The sequence below is a fragment of the Peromyscus leucopus genome, chromosome 13 (assembly GCF_004664715.2).
Source record: "Peromyscus leucopus breed LL Stock chromosome 13, UCI_PerLeu_2.1, whole genome shotgun sequence".
NCBI classification, from domain to species: domain Eukaryota; kingdom Metazoa; phylum Chordata; class Mammalia; order Rodentia; family Cricetidae; genus Peromyscus; species Peromyscus leucopus.
The window spans coordinates 38,279,847-38,301,966 of NC_051074.1; the positions used below are offsets into that span (position 1 = coordinate 38,279,847).

At 56.4% G+C, this 22,120-nt stretch overlaps 2 protein-coding genes across 6 annotated transcripts; both read right to left on the bottom strand.

The window, feature by feature from the left end:
* Ctdsp1 (CTD small phosphatase 1) lies at positions 1–5,669 on the bottom strand. Of its 3 annotated transcripts, none has more exons than XM_028893082.2 (7): positions 4,526–4,722; positions 4,085–4,233; positions 3,598–3,702; positions 3,403–3,459; positions 2,747–2,839; positions 1,973–2,158; positions 1–1,562 (listed from the first exon to the last, which is right to left on the bottom strand). In XM_028893082.2, the coding sequence occupies exons 1-7, from the start codon at positions 4,590–4,592 to the stop codon at positions 1,434–1,436; spliced, it is 786 nt and encodes a 261-aa protein (XP_028748915.1). In that variant the 5' UTR covers positions 4,593–4,722; the 3' UTR covers positions 1–1,433. The 3 variants fall into 3 exon arrangements, with proteins under 3 accessions (XP_028748915.1, XP_028748916.1, XP_028748914.1); XM_028893083.2 differs by lacking the exon at positions 4,526–4,722 and adding an exon at positions 5,583–5,669 and having other exon boundaries at positions 2–1,562; positions 3,598–3,699; XM_028893081.2 differs by lacking the exon at positions 4,526–4,722 and adding an exon at positions 5,583–5,669 and having other exon boundaries at positions 2–1,562.
* A 5,394-nt stretch (positions 5,670–11,063) lies between these two features.
* On the bottom strand, positions 11,064–21,706 carry Slc11a1 (solute carrier family 11 member 1). Of its 3 annotated transcripts, none has more exons than XM_037210272.1 (15): positions 21,545–21,706; positions 20,945–21,071; positions 19,899–20,021; positions 19,488–19,607; positions 17,697–17,803; positions 17,236–17,306; positions 16,660–16,727; positions 16,334–16,489; positions 15,506–15,664; positions 13,511–13,600; positions 13,295–13,414; positions 12,872–12,880; positions 12,409–12,482; positions 11,669–11,822; positions 11,064–11,568 (listed from the first exon to the last, which is right to left on the bottom strand). In XM_037210272.1, the coding sequence occupies exons 3-15, from the start codon at positions 19,968–19,970 to the stop codon at positions 11,452–11,454; spliced, it is 1,317 nt and encodes a 438-aa protein (XP_037066167.1). In that variant the 5' UTR covers positions 19,971–20,021; positions 20,945–21,071; positions 21,545–21,706; the 3' UTR covers positions 11,064–11,451. The 3 variants fall into 3 exon arrangements, with proteins under 3 accessions (XP_037066167.1, XP_037066166.1, XP_028748932.1); XM_037210271.1 differs by having other exon boundaries at positions 12,872–13,021; positions 20,945–21,020; positions 21,545–21,705; XM_028893099.2 differs by having other exon boundaries at positions 12,872–13,021; positions 21,545–21,705.
* Between the last annotated feature and the right edge of the window lie 414 nt (positions 21,707–22,120).

The window sequence follows — 22,120 nt, forward strand, 5'->3', positions numbered from 1 at the left end:
GAAGGGGTCTAGCGTTCTCTTTAGTTATCACACTGAGGTGCTGGTCACAGAGAAGGCACTTAATTGGGAAGGTCATCCGATGCAGGCCAACCATATCCTCTCCCTTCACCAACTCCCTTGGCACTTATTTGTGGGATCACTTAGCCCTCTTATTCTGGGGAGAGCGCCCAAGGACTTGAACTCCGGATTCAGCAGGTGTGGGGAGAGGCTTTAGAAACAAGTCAGTTGGCAGAGTCACCTGGGACCTGCCCCCAGCCAGCAGGGGGCTATGGAGGGGGCTGCGGGGTGGGGTGGGGTGTGTGAGTTGGCACTGGAGAGGGGAACAGCTTAGTAAGCGTTTCTGAAGACCTCCCGAACCCCACAAGCAGGGTCCACCTCCTGCAGATCGTCTGAAGGCACCAGTGAAGTTTGGGGTTTAGGGACAGGGCACCAGAGATGAAGCAGAGACCCCCCCCTCCCACTCACCTGGTGGGACGAGCTCCCTGCTGGGCAGACAAGATACTCAATACATATGGTTTTTTTTGGATGAACACAGTCAAAGGGCTGGGACAGACAGAAGATCAGGCCTGTGACCCCTCACAGCCCAGCTCGTTCCATTCAGAAAATAGTAGTTTTAAAAATGTAAAAATCCTTTCCCTCCTTCCCTCCCTCCCCCAATTTCTGGGCCCAGGGAAGGGGCGAGGGAGGAGTGTCTCTTCCCACCCTTTCCTCTCTCCTTCCCTTAAAAATCTATATACACATATACATATTTATATGGCACCACAGGGGAGATTTGGGGGCTTAAATGACAAGGGAGCAGCCATCAATCAGCCTTGGACAAGCTGAATTGGGAGTGTTCCCTAAGGAGGGTCCCCAGCTCTTCTACAAGTGGTAATCGACTTTCTCCCTCTCCCTCCCATGCAGAAACGGGTGGGCACCATCCTCCCAGGAGGGAGGACCGGAAGGGGAGAGACTGGTTCCTCCCAGGTCAGCCGAGATCTGGGAAAAGCTGACCGGCAAAGAGGTTTTTCTATGCAAGGCACTTGGTGTCCACTGTTCCCGGACTGGGGGAGGGGGCGGGGAGATCCAAGGCACGGGGCAGCAAAAACCTTGGCCCTACCCCCCCCCCCAAAGCAGAACTGGGGCCGTGAGACCCAGTTTGGCGGCAGAGAAACATGGCAGCGTGGAGAAGTGAAGACAGAAGAGGGGGGAGCAACAGACAGGGCCCCCCAGGTCCCCTGAGAAGGGGGGAAAAAGTCTGAAGGCACTGAGACAGGGGGGCCCCAAGGGCTCATTGTCCGCCATGCAGCCTGGCAGGGGAGACGCCCTCTTCCCGGGGCCGTGGATATTGCAGAGCCCATGGGTTTTGTTAACAGCATAGGCAGGCTCCCGCAGTCTGATGGGAAGAGGCTTGGGCCTTGGTGAGGGGCAGATCCTGGCCCCAAGACATCTCACTAGCTCCCGGGCCTAGGCTGCCTGAGCACTGAGTATACGTCATCCACACGACTGAGTTGCTCGAAGAAGGGTAAGAGATCATGGAGCTCAGTGTCACTCATATTGTCAAACCAGGAGGCCACTGGTACCTGGGAGGGGACAAGAGTGAGGAAGATGCAATCCCTGCCCACGCAGCACATGCATTTTTTTTTTTTTAACCCTGACAGCAGCCGACGGTGAAATCCATTTGTAGATATCACTAAGCAAAATGTTCACATACACATTTAAGCTCACTGTGTTCCATGTGGCTAGGCTCCCAAATGGGACTCGCCACATCCATTCTCCCGCGCTAACAGGTCATGATCGGCAACTGCCAGATGGGGACCCTGGCCCGGGGTGAGTGCCCTCCACACACCGGCTCAGAGTAGAATACGTGAGCAGACAGCAGGTGGCAGACAGGTCACAGGAAGTCACCAGCCTCCCCAGGCTAGCACTCCCACCACAGCACATGATGTGCTCTCTCGTCCTGTCTCGGACCCGGGGTCCCACGTGTACTCACAGCATTATCTGGATGGAAGACGTAGGAGGCCGGTGAGTTGTCCAAGATGAGCACCCGCCGCAGGTCTCGGCCCAGCCGGCTCAGGTCCTTGACGTAGTTCCCCCGGTGGAAGACACACGACTCTCGAAACAGCCGGGCCCGGAAGGCCCCCCACTTGTCCAACAGGTCAGCTACGGGGTCTGCATACTGGGGTTGGGGGTAAAGTCAGACCCCCCGATTGAGTGGTGATGCCCAGGGCTGCCTCCAGTTACACGTCCAAGGTGTGGGGATTTAGCAGACTCGCTGTATGGCGAGGGCATTAGGATGAACAGCTGCTTTTTAGGAGTATTCTGACCTTGACAAATCCTTATGGAAAAACAATGGCTGTTTCCCGTCATCTGTAGACTTGTTTTGCTGAAGGGCTTTGCGGCCATCCCATGACTTCGCAAGATGCCTCGGGCACACCTGAGGCTCTTACATTACTGTGTATTGCTTGCGCACAGTACATGATAAAGGACCAGAGTCATGGAGGCATGTGAGGCTCTCCTTGAGTAAGACATGTGAGTTAAGACTGGGGAGCCTGGTGTGAGGAAATACTTTGTGTAACTTCTGAATAAATACACCTTTGTACGGCTGTTTGGGGTTCAATCCGTCCGACGAGGCCAGACCTTCCCTGCGGCCACCTAGGCCTTAAAATTTCCTCTTGGGAGGGCCTTCTTTGTTCAAACGACCTGCACTGCACGGCGCACCCCAACAGGAGGGCATGGTTGCCCCAGACCCCAGGCAAGGGCTCACCTTGGCAAGGCTGGCGGTGAAGAGCACACACTCAAAGAGCTCGCCCATTCGCTGTAGGAACTCATCCACGTGGGGCCGCTTCAGCACGTAGACCTGGGGAAGGAACCAGTGAGGGAGCTGCCAGCTTGAGGAGATAAACAACGGGACAGGAATAGTAGAGGAGGCTAGCCCAGGATCTGTGGGCTTCCCCAGAGCCTGCGGGCTGCCCCAACCACCACCCCCCCCTTCCTAAAGAGGACCGGAATGTGATCCCACCTCACCTAGTGGGAGGCGCTAATCTCCAGCCCCCTTTCCCTCCTTGGCTTTCTCCAAATGCAGGAGCCCAGGTTAGCCCTCTCACCCCTAGGCTGCAGAGCACCGGCCCCCGAGCCAAGTAATGGAGAACAGGCTGGCCAGCACCACAACCTATCCTGAATTACTTGAACTGGGTCCCGGGCAGTGGGGGCGAGGGGGGGGGGAAACAGGGCTCCACAATTCTGCAGGTCTGCGAGTCTGGCTCGATCTATCCCCGGGGTACCAGACAGCCTTGGGTTTCATACCCTCTTTGAGCCTTGGACATTCCCCATCTATTTGGGGCTCTCTCAAGATTGGTGGGAGGTACCTGGGGTGTAGAGGCAGACGCTACCCCCCCTCCCCCACCTCCCTCTGCCCCTCACCTGGTGAACGACCCCATCAATCTCCACGGGTATGATGAAGTCCGCATTGTTCACTGGCTGTGAGGAGAGAAGAATGGCTGGAGCTGGAAGGGGAGGGAGTCCCAGGGGTGCCAAGTCCAGCAGAGACCTCCCTCCCTGACCAGGGTAGGCCCCCCCTCAGAGACTGCAGGCTGAGGGCTGCTGGGCAGGGCCCACCTTGAAGGAGCTGTGCACCAGGGTCTCGTCCAGGTCGATGACCACGCAGATCTTGTCCGAGTCCTGGGCCTTGGCCTCGGGAAGCAGGTACTGGACTGGGGTCTGCTGTGGGGAGGGGCTGGGCTGGGTGGGGTACCTCCTATGCAGGCCTCCCTCCCCAGCTCTCTCTCTGAGGACCCAACCACCCGCCCCCAGCTTTGGCCTTGCCAACTGTGGACCAGGGATAGGCTATATGGATGGATCCCTCTTCCTCACCTCAGCAAGTTCCCATTAATAAGGGGTCTACTCAGATCTCGGGCAAGCCACTGCTGTTGGCAGGGGGTGAGGTTGGAAAAGGGCTGGACCTCGCGGGAAGGCGAGCCTCCCTTTTCTCAACATTTTAGGGTCCACAAGTGTGTCAGCCAAGTTCAGCCTAGACCGCCTTCTGCCAAGTCCACTTTCAGCTGAGCCCAGGGGCGTGTGCTGTTCCCTTCTGATCACTACACACCTTGGGGATGGCGCCATTTTCCTCCACCAGCAGGGGAGCCCCACTGTGGGCAGGCCGGGCCTCCCCATCATCTCGGCAGACACAGCAGAAGAGTGAGTGGAGGATGCCCCGACTCCGGGGCTTCTGGGAAGCTGCTGACTTCTGGTCACCTGAAGCAAGGAGTGAAAAGTGGGCACACTGGCCTGCAGAGGCTCCATGCACGGGTCTAATCCCTGAGCACCGAGAACGTGGGCGCTTTCCACCATCAAGAGTCACGCCAGGGTGCCTCTGGCCCTCTATGAAATGCCCCTTTCCAGCAACTCTCCCACATACGGAAATCTGGTGTGGCTAAGAAGGCAGCCACTTTAAGGAGTAGGTGGCCTGAAGGAGGAGACAGACGGGGTGCTTTCTCTTTTTTCCCAGGGTTGGTTTGCAATCACCTGGCCTGGCCCCCCACCTTACCTGGGTAGTCCCTGCTCAGGAACGTCAGGGCTCGGGGCCCCATCGTCCACTCCCACTCTCCCTCCATTCTGTCTACCCCATGGGTCCAAAGTCCTCATCGTGCCTGGGCCCAGAGGCCAGTGTCCCAGGTCTGTCAGCCCCGCCTCCTCCACCCCGCCCCGTCTCAACCTTAGACTTCGGAGAGGCAGCGGCCTTCTAATTGACAGACACCCCCACACCTCACCCCTACGCGCGCGCGCGCGCGCGCGTGCGCCCTCTTTTCTAATCCTTTCTGCCTCCGGCCCCCAAAGAAGCTGGGACTGGACCGTGGACAAACCCCGGTTGACTTCCCGATCTTTTAAGTTCACACAGGGGAAGGCGGGGGGGGGGGGGGGGGGGGTGATCCCCACCCAGGCCAGCCCCAGGGGCTCCGCATCGGCAGGCGGCGCCCCTTACAGGGTCGACGCGAGTGTGCACAGGCCCGACGCCAACTGGCCTGGCCTGCTGCAGCCGGGGTGCCCCGTGCGCAGCTGGGCACAGGGCTCGCGAGTCCGTCTCGCAAGCTGAGTGGCTCTCCGGCCCCGAGGGTGTCGCCCGCACTTCCACGCGCGCGCGCGCGCGCGACGCCCGCGTTTGTGGGAACGTGGCTGTGGGTTGGCGGGAGATCCCTGCAAGGACTACCCAGCCCTCTGCTGTCACCCTCGGCACCCCTTCCAGACCTCAGCCTGGAGGAGGCGGAGCCTCCACGGGTGGCCAGGCGGCCGCCTCACCCCCCCACCTCCCAGTCCAATTGGCGCCAAACTGGGGGAGGGGGCGACGCCCGGGAATCGCCAGCCTACTAACCCCTCGCTTGCCTCCGGCCTCAGTTTCCCTACTGGAAGCATACCGAGCGCTCCAGTGGTGCCAGGCCCCGCCCAGCGCTCCAGACTCTCGCGGAGTTCAAACTCTTCCCTGGCCCCCGCTGGCCCCGCTGGCCCCGGGGCTCCGGCTGGGCCGAGGCGCGCGCCCGGGGCAGTGGCAGCGGCTGCGGCGCGGGGACAGCCCTCGGGCCCGACCTCCCCTCCCGCCGCCCGTGTACCTTTGCCCCGCAGCGGGCCCCGCGCCTCCTCCTTGCTGATCTGAGTAATGACGGCCGAGCTGTCCATGGGGCCCGGCGCGCTCCACTCCGGCCGGACTCTGGCCCCGGCGCCCGGCCTCCCCCCCGGCTCGGGCCGGAATCGGGGCGCGGGGGGGAGGGGAGGGTGGGAGGGAGGGATCCCCGCGAGCTTCGGAGGGGAGGGGAGCCAGGTTCTCGGGGGGAGGGGGAGGGAGGGGGGCGCGGAGGAAACTTTGTTACAACATGGAGTTTCCTCCCCGCGAGGCGGATGCAAACATGGAACCCGGGCGCCGTTTCAAGGCTCCCCCTTAAAAGGGCAACGGCTTCGGCGCGACCGGGGCTCGGCCGCAGCTTTCATCACTTCTGGGGCCCGGCGGACTGGGAGGCGGGCCGGGTTCCTGCGGAGATCCAGGGGGCGTCGCCTCTCTTCCTGCGGCGTTCTGGCGGGACCCAGCCTTTGCGGCTGCGTGGCAGGGCGGACGGCGGTAACCGGTCGCTGCAAGCCAGGGAGCTCCGGGCCTCAGGCCCGCCCCAAGCGCCCGGCCCGGGAGTGCCCGAAGGCGACGCAGCTCCACCTCCACGCATTCCAAGGGGCTGACACCAGCTGCCTCCGTTTGCACTTCTGGAAAATGGGATAATGCTAACTTTTTCTGTAAAATGGGTGCTCTTTGAAAAACATTTTTAAAAAATACTGGGTACGGCCTGCCCATGTGTACGTGCATCACGTATGTGCAGTGCAGCGCAGCGGCCAGAAGGGGGCGTCCATTGTACCTAGAACTGGAGTTAACAGATGGTTGTGAGCCACTATATGGATCCTAGGAACGGAAACGGGGTTCTTTCGAGAGTAGCAAGTGCCTCTGAGCCATATTTCCAGTCCCTAAAAAACAAAAAAAAAATTAAAATTAACTTATTTGTGTATGGGAGGGATGCGCGTGCCGCGAGTGGAGATCAGATGTTCTCTTCTTCCACCAAGGGATGGCGGGATCATACTCCGGTGGTCAGGCTTACCAGCCAGTAGGCACCTTCAGCCCCTAAGCCTCACCGCCCCTACAGTGGGTCTTTTCTCTAATGTTATGGATATCGTAAGTGAGGGGAGGAAAAAAAGGGGGGCACTCTTTGCTAGTTCCAGTTAGGCAAACTCATCAAATTATAGGATTCTAGAAAGAATTTTTTTTTTTTATGTGTTATGTGTATGTATGGCAGAGCCTACGGAGACCAGAAGGGGGCGTCAGATCCCCTGGAGCTGGAGTTACAAGCAAGTTCTTAGCCGCCCTCTGTGCGTGCTGGCCACCCAACTCACTACATTCTCCTAACGGCCGGCCGAGCCTCCAGTCTCACATAATAATGTTCTTGATCCGACCAACTATAACTCAGTCCCCACCGCAGCCTCGAGGGCATCACGGGATGTGAACAATGCCCCTTCGGTGCCTACCTTTACTGCTTGTCCTGTAGCAAACCTAGCCCTCTTCCGCTGCCAAGCCAGGCAGCGTCCCTCCCGCCCCCACCCCCCGGCAGAAGCCGAGCCTCCGCAGCTCAGGGCCTTGTTTCTTGGACGTGCTGTTCCCTCGAATTGGAACGTGCCTCCTCGTCCTTGGCAGAGCCAAGTCCCATCGAACTAGAAGAAGTACCACCTTGTTTAGAAGGTCCCCCCACCCCCACCCCGCCGCCCCGATCTGTGATTATTAGAGGGGCCAGTTCCAGGGCTGGCTGCGTTCCCAAGTGCCCGGGGACGCCCGCGGAGGGAGGGAGGGAGGAGGGAGGGCCCAGCGCCCGCCCTTGGGCGCCTGAGACTGCCACTCTTCAGATTTTAAACACACGTGTCACCGGATCTGTGGGGACACACCCCAGATGGCTATTGCCTAGGTCTGCGTTGACACCCAGGGTCTTCTCGCAGGAAGCCCCCAGTTGCGCCCTCTAGAGCTGCGGTCCGTTTATTTTTTATTTATTTATTATTTTTTTAATTTTTTTTCCTGTTTTACAAAGTTCCTTTCATTCGTCGTAATTTGAAAAATACGAACGCCAAGCCTCGACACGCACTCCGCGCCACTTCCTCCCCCAGGCACTGGGGCGGCCGGGGCGGGGCGGGCGCGTCCTGTCGCGTCCCTGCAGAAAGCGGCCTGGGGGTCCGCTCGGGGCTCGGCAGCCGAGCCAGCTCGGGACCCCGGACCAGCAGGGAGTGTGGGGGCCCTGATCCCCGACCCCTGCTTCTGCTCTCCGGGAGCCCCAGGGCTGCCACCCTTACACTCCAAGGTCTTCACCTCCCGTGTGGTGACGCCCCGGCTCTCGCGTCCTAAACTGCGCTCCGGATCCCTCGGACTCCCCGGAACGATACCCTTCTTGCGTTTTTGGCAGAAGAGGAAGCAGTTTGGAAAACTGAAGGCACAAGCCCAGGCTCTCTGTCCGGCGACAGAGCCAGGCGGCTGGCTGCCTTCGATCCCCTTCGTTCCCTAACCCGCTACCCTGAACACTCACAGACGTGCCATCTAAGCTCACACCAGTCCTCAGGAGCTCCCCCAAGCAGCCCAGATGGGTCACCTCCTGCAGGAAGCTCTCCCGCAGCAGTTGGGGAGGGAGGCTTTACCCACACGATCTATTACGATTATTAATTTGATGGTTGCATCCTCAAGAAAAACAATAGTGTGGGCCGCTGGCGGCGGGGTGGGTGGCAAACAGGACTCAGCAGGATGCTGTAGGGCAATTGAGACCAGGGTCCTTCCATCCAGCACCTAGGTTTCCCACTTGCAGAATGGGGCAGGGGGCAGACCTATGGAGCTTCTAGGGAAACGCTAAGGTAGGCCTCTTAAGTTCATTCAGAGTTTTGGGGCTGGATTCACCAGGTCTACCACGGAGATGGAGGTTACACTCGTCAGTGACCTATGGTTAGAAACAGCTGACCTCATCTCTGACCCTAGGCCTCAGTATCCCATAAGCCGACCCTCCTTATCTTTTTTAAAAGATTTTAAAAAATGAGCCCGGTGGTAATGGTGATGCAAGCGTTTAATTCCAGTAGTTGGGAGGCAGAGGCAGACGGATCTCTGTGAGTTCGAGGTCAACCTGGTCTACAGAGTGAGTTCCAGGACTGCCAGAACTATACACAGAGAAACCCTGGAGGAGGAGAAGAGAAGGAGGAGGAGGAGGAGGAGGAGGAGGAGGAGGAGGAGGAGGAGGAGAAGGAAAGAAAGAAAAAAGTTTTTAAAAATCACTATATTTTATTTCTTTGTGTGTGAGCACGCATGTACCACAATACATGTATGGAGCCAGAGAATCCACACACATAGGGCCCAAAGACTACACTCTGGTCCTCCGGAATGGTGGCTGGTACCTTTACCTACTGAGCCATTTCCCTGGCTCCAAGATTTATTTTCATTGTTACAATTATTATTTGGAGATAGTCTCACTATGTAGCTTTTGCTGGCCTGGAACTTGCGGTTTAGACGAAGCTGGCCTGCTTCAACTGCGTAGAGGGCCACCTGCTTCTACCTCCAGAGTTCTGATGTTAAGGTGTGTGCTACAATGCTGGGCTAAGACTTATTTTCATGTATATGTGTTAGTGTATGCCACCAATGTTAGGATGCCTCGGGAGGCTAGCAGAGTGTCAAAGCGGCCCCTGGAGCTGGCGTTCCAGGCTGTTAGAGCTACCACATGCCATTCCCTGCCAGGGAAGTGCAGTCGCCTGAGCCAAATTTACCTTCTCAGCGCCCACTCCTGAATCCTAGACTTAATTATTCATGGATCAACCTTATCAACCTTCCCATCCTTCTGGGTGCCCCCACCCCACCCCACCCCCGGCCCCATTCCGCAGCATCTGGGAACTATGCACTCTGGGCACACTCACTGACAGCCCTTTCTAGTTCAGTCTTCAGAATCTTGTTCCCAGTGGCCTTCCCCCTGAACTGGCTGGGTCAGGTGTCCGGCCTCATCCTGTCACGGTTCTTGTTTATTTAGCCCCACCTCCACCCCCTTCCCGTGAGAACTCTTTTGACAGTTGACATCCTCTTTAATTCGGGACTTTACCTCTCCTCCACTTCTAGTCCCGAGCCTACTATATAAAAAAAAAAAAAAGGCACCCGATTAATGCCAAGTGAATCATCACCAGAATGTGCAGCAAGTTGGGGGACACTTAGGAGAAAGGGAGGGGAATCTGGGAGATGCGCTCTTCAGGAGCCCCCTTCCCCTCTGCGCTATCTCGGGTTCCATCTTCTCCAGGGGCAAGCACCAAGGCCTGGGGAGGGACTCTTGCCCAGACACCCTCTCCGGCGGCTGTCCGGGTTGCGCCAGACCTGTCCCTCCGCCTCTCCTTTCGGGGCCCCACTCTTCTCGTTGCCCTTTTAAGAAAGAGGAAATTCTTTTCATAAACAAGCGCCCCAATCTGAGCGTCCAGCCCGCAGCCTACCCAGCTGGGTTCCGGGTCATGGGAGCTACTTCCAGACAGCGAACCTCCCCCGGGCTCCACCCTGGGAAACGGCTCGGCGGACACCCCTTCCTGGGTGCTGCTCAGGGCTGTTCTAGGCTCGGGTGCGAGGAACCGGAGGAGTCCGGAGGAGGGACTTAGGGGAGCCTAGAAACGGTCTAGGGAGCGTCTGCAAAGTGCTAGCTCTACACGGGGCGAAGGGTTCCGGGAGGCTCGCTGCGGAAGAGGGGGTTCCCGGGAGCCCACGCTGGTACTCGCAACCTTTGCGCGCGCGTGGAGGTGGCTTCTGCAGCCTTAGGAGAGCACCCGCCTGCTCACCTGAGTTCCACTTGCCCCTGAGGGACGGCAGGGCTTAGGGCGGAGTGTGGGTGCTCGGGAGAGTCTCTGCCCCTAGGGGGAGCTGAGAGCCGAGTGCAGGGAACCCTAATAGGGCAGCGTGGGAGTCGGGTCAGCCCTGTCCCCTGGGGAGATGGCAAAGGAACTGAGCCTTGAAGGCACAGACTTTGGGTCCGTTATGGCCTGGTTCCTGACAGAAAGGGAACCGTTTCTAGGTTTTACTGCCTGGAAAACGGGTGGCAGTGACAACAGAGTAGGAAGATAATCAGACATTTGAGGGGCGCGGGATTCGACGTTTAGATTTTCCCAGCGCTTTGGTACAGAGGGAGCTACTACTGTTCAGTCGTCGGACTATTTTTTTCTTTTAAGTTTCTTCCAGTCCTAACCCCGCCCCCCCAAGTTTGTCAGGTTGCTGCTGCCACACCCTCCTCCCCCCACCTTCCTCCTCCTCCTCCTCCTCCTTCTCGAGACAGGCTGTCAGGTAGCCCAGGTTAGCCTTGGACTATATAGCAAGAGGATGACCTAGAACTCCTTAAGCCTCCGCCTCCACCTTCCAAGTGAGACGACAGAGTCGTGGTGGCGTTGTTTTGTTTTCTTTTGTATGGGGTGGTCTGACTAACCCGGCACCCCTATCCTACAACCTCAGTCCGGGAGGATTACAAGATTGCACGGGAGAGTTTTTTGGATCTCTTTCAGGAACCAAGCAGCAGACACTGTTTTGTGTTGAAGTAATTTTTATTTATATGGGTGCTTTGCCTGCCTGCCTGTCTGTGCCCGGGTGCATGCAGTGCCCGGTCTGGGAGGTCAGAAGAGGGCACTGGATGCCCTGGAACGGGAGGAGTCACAGTCGCTCGAGAGGCACCATGTTGGTGCTGGGGAGAGAAGCCAGTGTTCTTAACAGCGGAGCCATCTCTCTAGCCCCAGGCTCTGTTTTTTAAGTCTTTCACGTTGGTGGTTAGATGGGTGTGGTCCCTAGCACGGATGAGGGCCCTTCACTCCGAGGTGAAGCGCTTGTCTAAACTGGAAACCTGTAATCCGCTAAGCTGCGTGGTGGACCTCCAGTTGCCTTGCTTGCTGGATCCGGTAGGCCGGTGTGGTGCTCTCTCACCCAGAGCTCTCCTCCCCATCTTCCTGCTCCTCTTTAGGGAGCCCATAGAGGAAGTGCTGGTGGGAACTGTGGGTCAGGAAGGAGGCTCCGTGGGCAATGCAACAGGTCCAGGCCTGCGAAAGGACCATGAATGGGGAGAGAGGCCAGAGCTCTGCAGAAGCCCCGTGGGTCTCCCTCTCCTGCCCTCCCGTATCCCTTGGCTGCCCCCAGTACCAGATAGGCAGTAAGGCCCAGGTAGCCCAGAGCCAGCAGAGCCACGAGGCCAAAGTAGGCAGGGTGCGGGAGGCTGGGCAGGTAGCTGACCACAAAGTAGAGGTTGATGGCACAGACCAGTGCCATGATGCACGAAGTGATGACTTTGCTCAACCTGGGGGGTGAAAGGGTCCTGAGGGCTGGCTGGATGCAGCTGGACCACGTGGGTCATCTCCCCACCCACCCCCAATCCCAGGACCTCCAGCTAGCCCGGAACTGGGGGCAGGGACTCAAGATGCCTCATCCTTGCCGGGCGGCGGTGGTGGCACATGCCTTTAATCCTAGCACTCGGAGGCAGAGGCAGGCGGATCTCTGTGAGTTCGAGCCAGCCTGGTCTTCAAAGCGAGTTCCAGGAAAGGCGCAAAGCTACACAGAGAAACCCTGTCGGGAGGAGGGGGGGTTCCCTCATCCTCTGACCTGTGTGGTCTAGAGCAAACAGACCCCATTGGCTGCTTGGGGGCCCTTCAGGCTCCACACTGGCAGGACTTGGCAAGAAGTGTGGTGAAGGTAAAGCCAGGTTCTAGAACAAGCCCCACCAGGTCCTGGCTCCCATAGTTAGTAGCTGTGAGACCCTGGGCACGTTCTTTAAGGCCCTGGGGCCTCGGTTTCACGGGATGGTGGTGATAACAGTTGTTCCTGCCTCTCCATGGCTGAGTACAGAAGGCAGGTTCTAGGATCTGGTTTGGGAGGGGCATACTCACAGACCATTGGCAAACTCCTGCATGACGGCTGGCATGCTGGTGAATGTCAAGATGGGCAGCACAGCAAAAGGCAGCTGTAGAGAGCAGTGGAGGCCGAGGCTGAGGGAGCCTGCCTTGGTACAGCAGGGAGTAGGAGCAGCGACCTCCGCATCTCCTCTGGCTGGGGAACTTTGGGGAAGTTCCCTAAGAGCCCCTGGGGCAATATTCTCATCCCTGTCCCTTTCAAAGCAGGAGGAAGTATGGAGAGCTGTGGCCTCAGCCTGCTGGAGTTTGAATGCCAGCTCAGCCTCCAGTCATCTAACGCCATTCATCAGTTTTTCCATCTGTGGAATGGGGACAGTGGGGGCTCTTGCTCCTTAGGGTGGCTGTAGAGTCCTGTGAGGGTTTAGGGCAGAGCCTAGAGGGCTCTTTGGGGGGTGGAGGAAGGGGGCTACTGCGCTCGTTATTGGACCGCGGTTCTCACCAGCAGACTCTGCAGAACATTGAGCAGATCGTTGAGGCCCGACAGGTCCCTCAGGTCTCGGAAGACGGCCACAAGCACGGTGGGCAGGATGGCGCAAGAGCGAGTGAGGAGGACGCGGGTGAAGCGGGACCACCGCAGCCTCAGGAAGCCCTGAGGGCGAGGAGCAAGCACCCTGATGCGGCCGTGGGGCCTTGGTGGTCTCAGACCCCCCTGCCACCCCCCCCCACCCCAATTTGTCCATCTTGGAAATGGGGGCAGCTCTGACCCTTGTTGGGGAGAGGATGAGTCGGGGGTGGGGGGATTCCCCTCACTGGGTGCCGATTATGGAACAGCTCTGGGGGTTCTGGCTGTCATCCCGTCCCTCGGCAACTCAGAAAGGCCCAGCACCAAGCCTCCGCTGGCCAGGGGGCCCTCAGTGCCCACCTCCATCACGAACTGCCCTGCATAGGTGCCAGTCATAGTGGAACTCTGCCCGGCTGCCAGGAGACCCACTGCCCAGATGTAGAGGGCCGCAGGGCCAAAGAGACAGCCCAGGATCACACCCTAGAGGGAGAAGGTGTGATCAGACAACGGCCACGCCCACCGGAGGCTCCACCCCCGACAAGGCGTGGCCGGACAGCCGGCCTGAGCGGCACTTACTCCTTGGTAAATATCCACTGACACCGTTTGATTGTCCCTGGGAAAGATCTTCGCATAGTTGCGGAGGCTGCTGTTGGCACAGATGTTGAACTGCGGGCAGGAGTCAGTAGGAAGGAGGTGGGAAAAACACAAACTCATTTTTGGAAAATCAGGACCCCAGGCCCTGGTCAATTTAAAACCCTAGGCCCGGCAGGCGAAATCTGGCTAGACATACTTTGTTAATAATGGTTTTCTTTTTCTTTTTCTTTTTCTTTCTTTCTTTCTTTCTTTCTTTCTCTCTCTCTCTTTCTCTCTCTCTCTCTTTCTTTCTTTCTTTCTTTCTTTCTTTCTTTCTTTCTTTCTCTCTCTCTCTCTCTTTCTCTCTTTCTCTCTCTCTTTCTTTCTTTCTTTCTTTCTGACAAAGTATCTCTATGTATCCCTGTGTGTCTTGAAACTTCCTGTGTGCACCAGGCTGGCTTTGAATTCGCAGAGCTCGGCCTCTGCCTTCAGAGTGCCGGGTTTAAAGGCTTGGGCCACCATGCCCAGCTCTTTTCATTTCTCTTACTGTGAGTTTGTTGTTAGTATTTAAAATGCAGCTTCAGGGCTGAGAGATGCTCAGAGGTTAAGAGCACTGACTGCTCTTCCAGAGGTCCTGAGTTCAATTCCCAGCAACCACATGGTGCCTCAAAACTATCTATTAATGGGATCTGGTGCCCTCTTCTGGCCTGCAGGCAGAACACTGTAAGAAATAAATAAATAAATCTTAAAAAATAAAATAAAATGCAGCTTCACAGGAGAACCTCTGGGATCAGTAAGAGCAAGCACTACATTCCCACAGCCCCCTCTTCCTCAAACAGCCTGTAGTCACTTGAACTTGAAAACAGGCACTCGCCTTTAATCCCAGAACTCTGGATTAAAGAGGCAGGTGAATCTCTGTGAGTTCGAGACCAGCTTGGTCTACCAAGTGAGTTCCAGGACAGCCAGGGCTACACCCAGAGAAACCCTATCTCAAAAAAGAAAAACAAGCCCAGCCGTGGAACAAGCCCAGTGGTGGTGGCGCACGCCTTTCATCCCAGCACTTGGGAGGCAGAAGCAGGTGGATCTCTGTGAGTTCGAGGCCAGCCTTGTCTACAGAGCGAGATCCAGGACAGCTAGGGCAGTTACACAGAGAGATCCTGTCATGAAAAACCAACCAACAAACAAAAAAAAAAAAAAAAAAAAGAAGAAGAAAGAAAAAGAAAAAAGAAAATAAGCTTTGAAGTCTCCCATAGAATCCTCTCCCCTCATGCTACATAGTAGTGTGACGCCGTGGGTGGGTGGGTGGGGGGAGATGCACCCTCACACACTCAGGACATAAAGCAAGGCCTTCCAAGTGCAATGATTAGGGAATCCCAGCTGCTCCCTGCCTCAATCACCACCACCATCACCACCACATGCACACAGAGGGTTCCACCTTTAGCAAATGCATAGCGCTGGCTAGGATTGTGATAGCCCCATGATGGAGGACTTACTACTCCTAGAGGGTGACAGACCCAAGTCTAGAGCCCAGAGAGCTAGGAGGAGCAGGTCAGCTCCTGCTTCCAGAGGGACATAACTGCCTGCGCGTCCCCCCCCCCGTCATTCTGCATCTCCACCTGCAGCTGCATCCCTGCACTGTTCCGACTCTGAACCCCCCTGAGCACCCATTGGTGGGTGGCTGGCTTCCTGTCTCTTCCTGTCTTCCCTGTGTGTGACATCTGCAAGAGCAAGGTGCAGGATTCCTTCCTTGCTCGCTTTACCCTGTGGCTCTCGGGTGATGCCTGGTACCAAAGCAACAGCTCGCTCATGGCTGCAATGTGACTGATTGACACCTGTCTTCTGGGAGTTGAGATGATGAGGAGAGAGGACCCTACAGCCCAGAGTCCAGCAGGGACTCCGGAAGGTGTGACCCCGTGACCTGAATCCCGGGGCAATGCTGAGGGCCGATGGGGTGGGAGCACACAGCACATCTGGTACATGGGGGACAGTGTGGCTCACCGCTTCCTCATTGGTTTGCTGGTAGAAGGCCTGACCAAAGACAGCCATGACGAAGAGGTTGATGATGAAGGACGCGGAGAGGGCGATGGTGGCCTCAATCAGGAAGTACATGTTGGCTTCTCGAATGTCCGCCCGGCGGGCTCTGTCTACCTCTCTGGACTAATAAGGTCAGAGATAGAGGGAAGGACCAAAGTCTCTCAGAGGTCCCCGACGTCCTCTACCCCCACATTTATACCTGTGTTCCCTCTGAGGCACAGACTCCTTCAGAGTCCCCTGTGTAGAGTCTGGTTCAGGTCCTGGTCAACTGCCCCCTTCCTACATCCCTTGCCGGAGGTCTGGTCCACAGTGACGGGTTATGTGAGTGAAGGAAGACCTGACCTTTGAGATCCCGCCCTAATTCAGCCCTGGTGTTCTTCCCCTTCATCCAACAGGCTTCATCTTTGAACGGGTCTGGTTCATGTCTGCCTTAGGACTTTTGCACTTGCTGGTCTCCGTTTGCAATGCTGTCTCCCATCCTTTGGTCTGTCTACCAGACTTTTTAGTTTGTTTCTTTGTGAGCACCTTCCACCATCCGTGATTCCTTCCTTTGTTTACTTTGTCCTTGTCTGTACCCCCACACTGACTGGGATGCAGATGTTTCTGGGGGCGGGGGCGGGGCCTTGACTGAGGCACACCCCTCCCCCAGCTCCTAGCACACCTCAGGACTGAGCAACAAAGAATGATTGATTCCATTCCCGTCTAAGATCCTCAAGGACGGGCGGGCGCCTGAGGCAGGCAGGGGCTCAGGCTGAGGAACGGGCTCCTCATCCCTCCCTCCCCTCTGCTCACCTTGACCAAGGCTGAGTGCAGGTAGATATTGTGGGGCATGATGATGGCGCCAACGATGCCCACCGCCTGCAGCAGCTCAGGCTGCCCACAGCCAGGGCAGGAGGGCAGGAACAGGCCCTGAAGAAGTGCTCCCTGGGATGGACGCGCTACCACATACTGTCGTCGGAAGGAGCTTGGTCAGCCCACAAAAACCGCGCTCCCTCCCACCCCATCCCCAAAGGCAGGTAAGGAGCGTGGCTGAGGGCTATCTCCCTAGACCCTCAGGCTACCCAGAAGGAAGGGAAGGGGATGATCTCGAGGGAAGGGGTGTAGCTCTGATTTCCCACCTCGTAACCGAAGGTCAAAGCCATAATGGTAATAAGAAATCCAAAGAAAGCCTCCAACTTGCGCAATCCTAGGAGGATAAAACACAGACTCCAAACCCCTGTCGCAGACACACTGGTGCGTGGCTGTTTTGCGCGCTTTGTCCCAGGCACTGGGCCAAGGGCTGAACATACATTTTCCTCACTGAAACCTCACCACAGCCCTATGACGTCTGGGCTGCTGTTCTTTCCCGTGTTACAGAAGATGAAACCGGAAACCCTTGCTCAAGGCGCGCAGCTGGAGGAAGGGGGACCCATAGCCCTGGGAGGGGCCAAGGCTCCATGAGGGCAGCCCTACCCACTCTCTCTCTTTTTTTTTTTTTAATGTGTGCTGGTATTTGGCCTGCACGCCTGTCTGTGTGAGGGTATCAGATCCACTGGAGCTTGAGTTACCTGAGTTACCGACAGTGAGCTGCCATGTGGGTGCTGGAATTGAACCCGGGTCCTTTGGAAGAGCAGCCAGTGTTCCTAACCACTGAGCCATCTCTCCAGCCCTGCCCTACCCACTCTTATCCCTTAATAAGAAGGACTTTCTCTCACCGTAGTTATCCAGGAAGAGGAAGAAGAATGTGTCCACGATGGTGATCAGGACGCCACCCCACAGGGGGATGCTGAAACCACATAGGTCAGTCGGATCAGTCCAGCCTGGTCCAGGTCTGGAGTTCCAACCCTCAGTGGGGAGTCGGGCACCCAAATGGCCCCAGACAGCTAGGGTGAGGGGAGTGTGGGGTGTGCTGAACACGTGTGGATACACCCAGGAAGGGCAAAACCAGGTAGAGGGATCAGGTGTGGCAGGGAGCCCTGGCCTGTGCTTTGTGACCGACACATGTGTGTGAATTTACATGTGTCACCTTACATCCTGAGAAATAGATTCATACCAGCCCTGTGTGTGAGGAATGGGGTGATTTAAAAAAAAGACATAGGGAGGCCCTTGGCTTGGGGAGACAACAGTGGCTCCCTCCGGCCTCGGACTGAGGTGGGTGGGCTCCCTAGCATGATACCGTCCAGCTGAGAGGAGATTGAAGGAGATAGCTGTGCCGATGACTTCCTGCATGTCCGAGCCCACAATGGCTAGCTCGATGGTCAGCCAGAGGAGGGTGCGGGGCACCTATGGGGAGGAGATGTTGCGTCCTTAAAAGAAGGCTAGCTGTTTGGCATGTCACGCCGCACTTGCTTTCCAGGGCTCTGCACTGAGCTGTGGGCCTGGAAGTCTGCAGGCTTCTCCATGTGCCAGCTGGTTTTCTAAGACAGCGGGGTGGTGGTGGCGGCGGCGGCGCACCCCTTTAATCCCAGCACTCGGGAGGCAGAAGGAGGTGGATAGCTGTGAGTTCGAGGCCAGCCTGGTCTACAGAGTGAGTTCCAGGACAGCCAGGGTTACACAGAGAAGCCCCCGTCTCGAAAAACCAAAACAAGGAAACAAAACCCACTTAAAGGAGTTTGTTGTGGTGTTTTTTGTGTCTCACAAGGGTTTGGGTGCTAGAAGCTTGGTCTCATGTTGAGATCTGGCAGAACCCTTTAGAGCAGAAGACAGAGCTGGGGACACAGGCCTGATGTCCCAGAAGCTAAAGCAGGAGAGAAGGTAAATTCAAGGATAGCCTGGGGCAGCTTGGTAAGACCCTGTCTCAAAGAAATAGTAAAGAGGGCTGAGGACGGAGCTCAGTGTGACCGTGCTTGCCCTGGCACTGATGAGGCTCCCACCCCCCAAATACACCCCAGCCTAATATTTTCTTTTCTTTGTTGGTTTTCTTTCTTTCTTTCTCTTTCTCTCTCTCTCTCTCTCTCTCTCTCTCTCTCTCTCTCTCTCTCTCTCTTTTGAGGGGGTGAAGTTGGATGGGGTGGAAGACAGGATCTCTTTAAGTATCCCTAACTGTCCTGGAACTCACTCTGTAGATCAGGTTGCCCTCAAACTCACAGAGAGCCACCTGCCTCTGCCTCCTGAGTTTAAAGGGGATTAAAGGGCTGTACTATTTACCAAACCTAGCCAGACATGATGGCGCACACCTTTAATCCCAGCACTCTGGAGGCAGAGGCAGGTGGGTCTCTTTGAGTTCCAGGCTAGCCAGGCTTACACAGTGAAACTCTGCCTCTAAATAACTAAATGAAAACAAAATAAACCACCCAGCTTCAAGGACTCTGTTTTAGCAACAGACACAGACTAATTCCAACAGATGCTGAGAGGAACGGACCCCCTGCTCCCAGTGGCATTTTTGACAGTGGTACCAGTGAGGATACTAGGTTCCAGTAGTTCTCATGGTTATTTAAGCCTGGCAGCAAGCTTCTAGAAGCAAATGGCTGCTTTGGGGTGCCTATGGCGTTGGGAAGGGGTTATCAGCTTTACTGACACCTTTTGCCCTCTGATCCTGAAAGGGTTAAATCTGAAAAGGGCTGGAGAAGGGTTTAGTGGTAGATAGGAGCTCCTGGGTTTGATCTCCAAGCGTGCAAAAACAAAACAAAACAAAACAAAAAAACAAAACAAAAAAAAAAAAAAACAAGTGAATCAATAAAACAAAAATCCCTCTGAACTACCTCACGGTGTAATTTGGGTGGTCTTGAGTGGCTATCCACAACACCCGAGTTCCCCAGCCCAGCAGTGACTAGCCAGCCCTCAGCTGCTGGAGCTCTCTTTGTGTGCTATGAACTGAACCTGTGTTTTCTTTGCCAGCTGGACCTGTGATGCCCGGGAGCTGGCGATGTCTTTATTTGATGACGGAAGCTATAAATAGTGGCTCAGGGTCTGAGACCCGTGGGTGCTTCCCGTTCTTGTCCCCTCTGCCTACTCCCGGCTCACCCACCTTAGGGTAGTAGAGATGGCAGACTTCACCCAAGTCCTTGCCTGTCACCACGCCTAGCCGGGCAGCCAGCCTCTGGCAGAGCAAGCCTAACACCGTGGCCCAGAGCAGCACCCAGAGCAGCTGTGAGGGAACAGGGGAGACTCTTAGCCAAAACAGGGCTTCCTGGACAGAGAAGAGGTGCGGTGGAAAGACCGCCCCCTACCGTACAGCCTCCTTTCTGGGGGGGGGGGCTTCCCTGGAGACACCCCTCCACCCCATCCCACCACCCCCTGCACCCGCCACACTGAGCATGCTTGAACATCATCCCTATTCCCAGGCAAACCAGCTTGCCGTGGAGACCTGGGGTCTTCACTCTCTTAGCTAAGACGCTCCCCCCGCTACAGAGCCACCGTAAAGGCCCAGATTCTATACTTTAAATCCTGCCACAGCACCGGCCTGAAGGTCCGACTCGATGTTGCCTGGGTCAAGGAAAGCGATGCTCATGAGGAAGCCAGGCCCCGTGAAAGCCCACAGTTTCCTCAGGCTGAACGTGCCCTGGAGGAGTAAGCAGAATCAAGTCATCTTAGATGCAGGGGTGGTTGCGGCCTGGCCTCGGCCAAACTCAGCAGGCATCTTCGGCCCAGGCTGGCCAGCCCGGTCCTCCATCACCCACCCAGCGCTGCCCTCCACCCTGAGGAAGCTGTGGGACTTGCTGAGTCACTGTGGCTCTTGCCTTTTGGATGGGTCACGTTCTGCAGCTGGCCAGCACGTGACCTGCCTCTGCCCCTTGCAGACCTCAGAGTCCCGAGAGGGGGACCTTGGTTGTAGTTACACCTCCCTGCCCCAGCTCCTCCCTCCCCGGCCTTTCGCAGACCACAGGCCCTTCTCCCTGGGGAACCACGGAGGTCTCTGTCACTCAACCCTATTTCTGGGTTTGGCTTGTTTGTCGGTCTAGGAATCTGCTCAGATGGTAGCAACAGAGACTGAGAACGGGGGCCCGAAGGGTAAGGGCACTTGCCACCAAGCCTGGAACCCACATAGTAGGAGAGAACTGACTCCCACAAATTGTCCTCTGGCCTCCACAGGCATGCTATAGTATAGGTATGGACACACCTACACACACACACACACACACACACACACACACACACACGAATGAATGAGTGAATGAATAGATGTGATACATTATAAAAAGAAAGAGTGTGGCCAAACTGGGTGACAGCATCTAGAATCAGCCTGATACTTCTTTTCATCCATCACTTCCCTGGGTGGTCCCTTCCTCCAGCGCTAAAATAGTCTCCAGGCCCTTTCCCCTCATGGGAAAGCTGAGGTCCTCCTGAGAACCCATTGATTATTTTTCAGGTAACTACAGAGTACCCAGTTGGTCACGGTTGTGGTCACAGAAGATGCCCCCTCCCCAGCCTGCAAGACCTGGTAGTAGACCCAGGAAGCTCTGAGGCCATTCCCAGCGTTCCTACCTGCTCTGTGCTGGGGATGGGAATCTTCTCACTCAAGTAGGTCTCCTGGGGAGGCACAGGTGCTGTGCCAGGCAGGCTGGAAATAGAGCCATAGCTGGGCCTGCTCAGCCTCTGGGGGCCTTGTCACCTGCGAGGGACCCCAGGATGCTAGGCGGGTGTGCGCTTCTTTCAAGAGCCTAGGATTCAAGCTGCCTGCCTCCTCCTCCTCCACCTCCACCCCATCAACTGGCCATTTCATCTGTGTGTCAAGCAGAGGTTTCCAGAATCACTTCCCTCCCAGTGAGCACAGAACTTCTCCAATCCAAATCTCCTGAGTCAGGAGATTTGTGAGACATGAGGCCCAGAGAAGGGCAAGCCAAAGTCTCTAGCTCAGCCCCTCGGGCCCCCAGCTCAGCTCCTTGGGCCCCTAGCTTAGCTGCTCAGGGGGCCCCATACTCTGCCGCCTCCATCAGTTTTAATCCAAAGAAGTGCCTGACTCCAGTGTGTCTGGCGGATCAGAGCCCCCGCAGAGACCATAAGTCTTTCTTGCTGCCTCAAATCTCCCTCAGACTTGGTCTCCTCATTCACCCCCCCATCCCAGTCACACTAGGTCCCACTCACGAATCATGAGGACGCAGGTGTCAGATGTCAGATCCGCAGGCCCAGCAGCTTCTCAATCTGTCCCCTTCTATGGGTGCTGGTACAAGTGAGTAAGAGTCGGGGAACACACATCCTTCCCATCCTTGCCAGATTCTCATCTCCACATCACCAAGGGCATGCCCACAGTTTCACATATTCGGGGTTTCGAAACACTCACCGAACGCAGAAGTGGCCAGTTGTGGCGGAAGGGGCTGGTAACCCACATTTTGACCCTTGTTCCTCTCCTGACTACCCTGTCCTTCATAATACCTCTGGTCTTGTTCCCAAAATTATCTCTGATTTCAGGTCTTTCTGCCTTTTGAGCATTGGTGGTCACATTTCATGGTAGTCACACACACACACAAGCACACACACACACACACACACACACACAAGCACACACACAGAGATACACAGCTCATACACAGTCAGTCAGGCCTTTCTTCTCAGTCTGGAGTTCAAGGGCCATGAGTTGACCTAATGGAAAGGAAGGAGAGAGGCAGAGAGGCATATGCACCTGTGAGGGTCTCAGAGGAAGACTTCCCAGGTCCTGCCATG

Coding starts and splice junctions, on each gene's coding strand:
- Slc11a1 (XM_037210271.1), bottom strand. CDS start 19,970: ATGAGCATCGCTTTCCTTGACCCAGGCAACATCGAGTCGGACCTTCAG. Junction 19,608..19,898: donor GTGCTGTGGCAGGATTTAAA/GTATAGAATCTG, acceptor GTTCCCTCACAG/CTGCTCTGGGTGCTGCTCTG. Junction 13,601..15,505: donor AGCAAACCAATGAGGAAGCG/GTGAGCCACACT, acceptor TCCTGCCCGCAG/TTCAACATCTGTGCCAACAG.
- Ctdsp1 (XM_028893082.2), bottom strand. CDS start 4,592: ATGGAGGGAGAGTGGGAGTGGACGATGGGGCCCCGAGCCCTGACGTTC. Junction 2,159..2,746: donor TCACCGCCAGCCTTGCCAAG/GTGAGCCCTTGC, acceptor CCCCAACCCCAG/TATGCAGACCCCGTAGCTGA. Junction 1,563..1,972: donor TCTTCCATCCAGATAATGCT/GTGAGTACACGT, acceptor GTCCCCTCCCAG/GTACCAGTGGCCTCCTGGTT.